Here is a 6,000-nt window from a genome sequence, read left to right as displayed (position 1 = left end):
ACTGGTCATACTGGACACAAACTGGTGTCCAGATAAATCTACATTTAATAGACTTGTGTTGTTTCTTTCTCTTTCACAGTAACCAGCTTGGTCAAACATCGCAGGCCCGGTCAGGATACGCGTCATATGAGGCATATAAAACTACGCGTGATTAAAACACGCCACTTTATTAAATTTGAATTTCAAATGAAATGTAGGCTGCCTTCGTGCAGCGCATGTTAATGGATTCAATTCGTTTCAGTTCACTTCAGGAGTCTTACATTTAGATATAATTGTTTTCCCCCTTCCTAATCTGTAGCCTTATTCATTATCATTATTATTATTATTATCATCATTATTATTATTATTATTATTATTATTATTATTATTATTATTATTATTATTAATAATAATAATAATAATAATAATAACAACAACAACAACAATAATAATAATAATAATAATAATAATAATAATAATAATAATAAAATAATGACTATTTGCATTTACAACATAAAAATGGTTTCCTAAGCCTTCATTTATTAATTTATTTTATTTTATTTTTGTCCCAACGAAAAAATCTTTTTTTGTCAGCCAAAAATAAGTAGAGCTTCTCTATAAAGGATCTAAAAAGCTTTTGAGGAATTAAACAAACGTCTAAAATAATAGGATACTCCAAACGTTCACCTTGATGTAAATGTGCACACCCACTTCCGCCCATTGGGCTGGTCGACCACGCCCTCACAAGGCACAATGACCCGTGAGCCCCACTTCACAGATTACACATAATTATTAGGATCTATGTATGAGGACTGATATACAAGCAGGCATTCTTAGAAATAAAAGTTAAATCTAAAACGTTGACCTTCGGTTTGGGAGAAGCTGTAAAGATTTCATATAGAATCTACAACAGAGTATTTCCTTATCTAGTTGTCACCGAGTAACCTTTATAAGTAATGATGTGAACAGAACCAAATTGTACCATCTTACACTTATATTTTACATAGAAATGTAAAAGGGTACTTTTCAAACTTTATTCTGAAAGTATCAAATATAAAGTTTTACATTTCCAGGTATATTATAATTTAAATGTACAAATTAGAATGGTACCCAGTTTCAGACATAAAAGTCAATAGAAAATTTATCAGACTGTATATTTATAATCACACCCTCCAGTGTCACCCATATGAGGATGAGGTTCCCCTTTGAGTCTGGTTCCTCTCAAGGTTTCTTCCTTTAACATTCAAGGGAGTTTTTCCTCCCCACAGTCACCTCAGTCACCTCAGACTTGCTCATTGGGGATAAATACAAACACATTTAAATATAGCTAATATTAATCTTGCATTTTTGTATGATATTAATCTTTATATTAACCTTTTGTTCTATGTTTATGTTCTGTAAAGCTGCTTTGAGACAATTTGCATTGTAAAAAAAAAAAGCGAAATAGAATTAAATTTGAATTGAATTGAATTAATGTCTCTGTTCAGCTGTTGAGGTCCCATCAATTGTATTCATCTAGTCTGCAGGTTAACATCATTTAAAGTTTCTAATTGAACCTGAAGAAACATTGAAGTACATTTAAAGCTTTGCTAAAACAATAGTTAAAGGTAGGCTTTACCGTGCGTAAAATTAATCATTAGAAATGGCAGAAAACATCTCTTTATCTAACCCTAACTCTGGTCCCATGTCTGCGTCAAGATAGTACAGTTTTTCTTAGTGTGTGTTAGTGAGGATCAATAATAAACTTACTAAAGTTGGTCGGTTTGAGATTGGAATAAAGCACTTTATTTCTGAGAGTGCAAAACCAAGGAAAGGTACAGCTTTGTTCCATTTTTCTCTTCTAGGTTGTTTACTGGTATATAAACCCTACTGTGTCCGTGCCACGTTTTATGGTGGCTGAAAAAAATAGTGTTTACAATCCTGTAAAAGCTTCCTAGGAAATATTATACGCCCGATAATAAAAGAATAAGGCTGTCATGATTTGATAGATTCACGTATAAACGTATAACGTTGCTGCGTTAAGACATTCGTTCCAGGTCCTCGTATAGAATAGAGGGGATCTCCCCATCAGAAAAGATGACCGGATTGCGCTTCACCATGCGGGACGCCCACTTGTAGTCTTTAACATCTGCACTTGTGTTGAGAAGCTCGAAGACGTCAGTGGTGATGACTTCAAGACTTCCACGGCTCTGATTGGTCGGAAGCCGAGCGCACAGAACTTCAAAGCCAGAGAGTAGCTACAACTACACAGGGAAAGGGGCGGTGAGCATCAGTACATGACAATACTGCTTTAAAAAAACAACCCGATCAAGCACGTAGCCTATAAATGTAAAGGTATTCTCAAAGGTGGACACTTCTGGGATGGCAACTTCACTTCTAGGGGTGAGTAAGAGCTTACTGTTTACTTCAGAATGGGATTTCTTTAACTTTCGTTTTTTCGTTTTTCCTATTTTTTTCTTGTTCGTCGTTGGGAAGTTTGAAATAGACCTGCACAGTTGTAATAGAATGAATGAATAAATAAATAAAATAAAAAGATATTTGCATATACAGTATATATATACATATACATTTACTTGTAAAATAGTTAAACACCATTATTTAAATTTGTATCATATTATAAGCGGTAATATGATGCTTATAAAAACGTGCAGAATGATGTAACATAATATAATACTTTTTTATTTACCCCAACTTCTATTACTTTATATACCTTATATACAGTATGTGTAGAATTGTTTCTTTCTCTGTGGTTTGACATGTTTGTATTTGTTGTTTGTAATCACTCCAGGAAGAACCCAAGTTCGGATCTACTCCTTTAGCCATGTTGGCTGCAACCTGTAACAAAATCGGCAGCCCGAGCCCTACATCTGCCATGATATCGGACAGCGCTTCGTTTGGGAAAGGCTTCCATCCTTGGAAACGAGGTTCTCCGGGAAGCTGCAGTCTCGGGTCGAGTCTGTCGTCTCGAGGCGGGAGCGGCCTGGCAGAAACCTTTAGCGCAAACTGTTCACCAGTTTCCAGCGCATTCTCACTAACAACCAGCAGCGCTTCCGGGAGCCCCTTCGGAAGCGATTACTCCGCGTTTCAGACTTCTGTGTCCATCACAGGCGGATCTCAGGAGCCGAGCTCGCAGCCCGTGTTCATCTCCAAAGTGCACACTTCGGTGGACAGCCTGCAGGGCATCTACCCGAGGATGGGCGTCGCGCACGCGTACGACTCTTGGTTCAAGTCGGGCATCGCTGCTGGGGACGTGGGCGCATCGCCCAGCGCCTCGGGCTGGTGGGACGTAGGCACTGGTTGGATCGACAATCCGCTGAGCGCCAATGGCCTCCAGACCTCGCTGCATTCTCCGTTGGGAGGCTATAACTCGGACTACTCGGCGGCGCTCGGCCACTCCGCGTTCAGCGCTGCTTCATCGCCACACCTGCTCGCCGGCGGGCAACATCTAGTGGACGGATTCAAACCCGTATTGCCGGCCTCGTATTCGGACTCTAGCCCAAACTCAGTGGCAGGCGCCAGCGGAGCCGTCCTAACCGCATCGCCCGCTGTAACCCTCGCAGGCTCTCCACGCTCGTCTGCGCGGCGCTATGCAGGCAGGGCGACCTGCGATTGCCCAAACTGCCAAGAAGCTGAACGGCTCGGACCGGCAGGAGCGAGCCTACGGCGCAAAGGGCTGCACAGTTGCCACATCCCGGGTTGCGGAAAAGTCTATGGCAAGACGTCTCACCTGAAGGCGCACTTGCGCTGGCACACTGGCGAGAGGCCGTTCGTGTGCAACTGGTTGTTTTGCGGCAAGAGGTTCACACGTTCCGACGAGCTACAGAGGCACTTGCGCACGCACACCGGCGAGAAGCGCTTTGCCTGCCCCGTGTGCAACAAGCGCTTCATGCGCAGCGACCACCTCAGCAAACATGTGAAGACGCACAGCGCCGGTGGCACCGAAAATTCAACATCGAACGGAGGCGTGTGCAAAAAGGGCAGCGACACCGACAGCGAGCAGAGCGCGCCGGGCAGCCCTGCGTGTCAGTCTCCGGATAACGCTGCACACTACGGATCAAGTCCAGACGGCAAGCACGAACGGCCTCAATTCAATCAACTGAACAATCTGAATTTGTAAAATAAAGGGTAAAATTGCGTTAAGGCTAGGTCAGTAAGCCTATTTCTATTAGTCCAATACAGAGGGTCCATAACGTAAAAAAAACTTTTCAAAATGCTATCTAATATTTTATCCAAAAGTCTCAGGTGTCGTCATAAACACAGACAGGGAGCAGAGACAACTTCCAGTAGCCTACACTTATAAAGCCTGGAGAACTTCATGCGTCAAAGAAATTTCAACGAATACACCCTTATGTTTACTGTATATATTTAGGTTTACTATGAAATGTCTTGTTTGATTTAACTATACTGAGGCACTTTACTCTTCATATTTAAAGAAAAACTGTTTACTTTATGGTAAGACAGTACACCATAAACTCAGCAAGACAGCACTGAGTACATCTGATATTTTAAAAACTCTGAATGGTGTTTGGCTGAAACAAATATCGATCAAAAAATGTTGCTTAGTTGTCACAGAAGGCTCTTCATGGCCTTTAGGACACTTGTGAAATGTAATCAAGCAAAGTTAAAGAATCCAATCTCAGTGTGGTTTTGTACCGTAGTTTTTAATTTTTTTGTGGCTCGAAACTGCTCAGTGCTTTGACATGTTCAGTTTCTCCTGGAAAACAAACTGAAAGGTTGTACATACGTTGTGTGTCTCAGTTTTATTTATCCAAGGGTTTGAACTGTACTTTGAAGTCTATCAGAGTCGCACTTTGAATTTATATTTATGATTTTAGAATAGGATCATTTCTATCAGGTTGTTAATCTTTTTTTATTTAATCGTTTTTTTTTTGTTTGTTTGTTTGGTTAATTTAATTGCGCATGTGTGTTTGTATTTACTGACGATTGGTTTTAAGGTTAATAATCTCTTAATAAAGTCAGATTGAGTTTGACTACAAAATAAATTCACTTCTTATTTGTTTCGAAACCTATTTTTTTGTGTTGCATTGTGAACTGCGGCTGTGTGTTAAACAAAGGTTATACGAAACTTTATTATTGAATTGGGATTTCTTTAGAATTTTATAAAGCAATCTAGCTTAAATCTATTTTAAAACTTTTCTGGGGGATCATTTCATCAAAGTGCAAGAAATATCCTTATAATAAAGTAAACCATAAAGTAAAAATAACTGGATGACCTTCGACACAATTACAACGTTGATGTTACATAATTCAAATGTATGTTTTAAAGTTTGTTATTTGAATATGCTATTTTTTTTAAAAATCTATAATTTATATTTTTATATATAAACTCAAACGTTAAGCAAATAATAATAATAATAATAATAATAATAATAATAATAACAACAACAATAATAACAATAATAATTATTATTATTATTATTATTATTATTATTATTATTATTATTATTATTATTAGTAGTAGTAGTAGTAGTAGTAGTAGTAGTAGTATATTTTAAACCGGCTAAATATAAATCTGGTCCTGGTCCTAAATCTGAATTCCTTACACCTACAATTTAACTTGTCACTTTATCATCTGGGGTCAAATTATTACGTGGTATGCAGCTCAATTTTACAGTTAACAAAAAGGACACAAGTGTAAGTTTGCTTTTGCATTTAAAGATTTAATAAAAAACTTATTTTCGAAAGATCAACTCAGACAAGATATCGAGAGTCTGGAGGTCACTGTAATAAATTGATCTAGGAACGCAGAATACAATAAAACTGGGGAAAACATGTAACACATGTGTGTATTATATAAAGATTAGGAGCATGTGCCAGACTTATTAGTTAGAGAAAAAGCTGAAGAAGGACTTTTAGTTTAATACTTAGCTTTGTGTTTAGTATAGAGGGCTGGGGAAATTCTGCATTTGTTCAAGCTAGACCTTTAGTGTTTCTTCAGTCTAGTGGACACCATCAAGATGGACATAGCATAGAAAAGAAAAAGAAGATCCTCGTTTAAAT

At 38.3% G+C, this 6,000-nt stretch overlaps 1 protein-coding gene across 1 annotated transcript; it reads left to right on the top strand.

The window, feature by feature from the left end:
- The first annotated feature begins 2,239 nt into the window (after positions 1 to 2,239).
- Positions 2,240 to 4,645, top strand: sp8a (sp8 transcription factor a). The gene is made up of 2 exons (XM_060897408.1): positions 2,240 to 2,361; positions 2,768 to 4,645. Exons 1-2 carry the CDS (start codon positions 2,341 to 2,343, stop codon positions 4,094 to 4,096), a joined length of 1,350 nt encoding a protein of 449 aa, XP_060753391.1. The 5' UTR covers positions 2,240 to 2,340; the 3' UTR covers positions 4,097 to 4,645.
- The last annotated feature ends 1,355 nt before the right edge of the window (positions 4,646 to 6,000 follow it).

The sequence above is a fragment of the Tachysurus vachellii genome, chromosome 21 (assembly GCF_030014155.1).
Source record: "Tachysurus vachellii isolate PV-2020 chromosome 21, HZAU_Pvac_v1, whole genome shotgun sequence".
NCBI classification, from domain to species: Eukaryota; Metazoa; Chordata; class Actinopteri; order Siluriformes; family Bagridae; genus Tachysurus; species Tachysurus vachellii.
The sequence above is the reverse complement of the archived record's forward strand: the minus strand, read 5'-3'. Positions and strand labels throughout refer to the sequence as shown.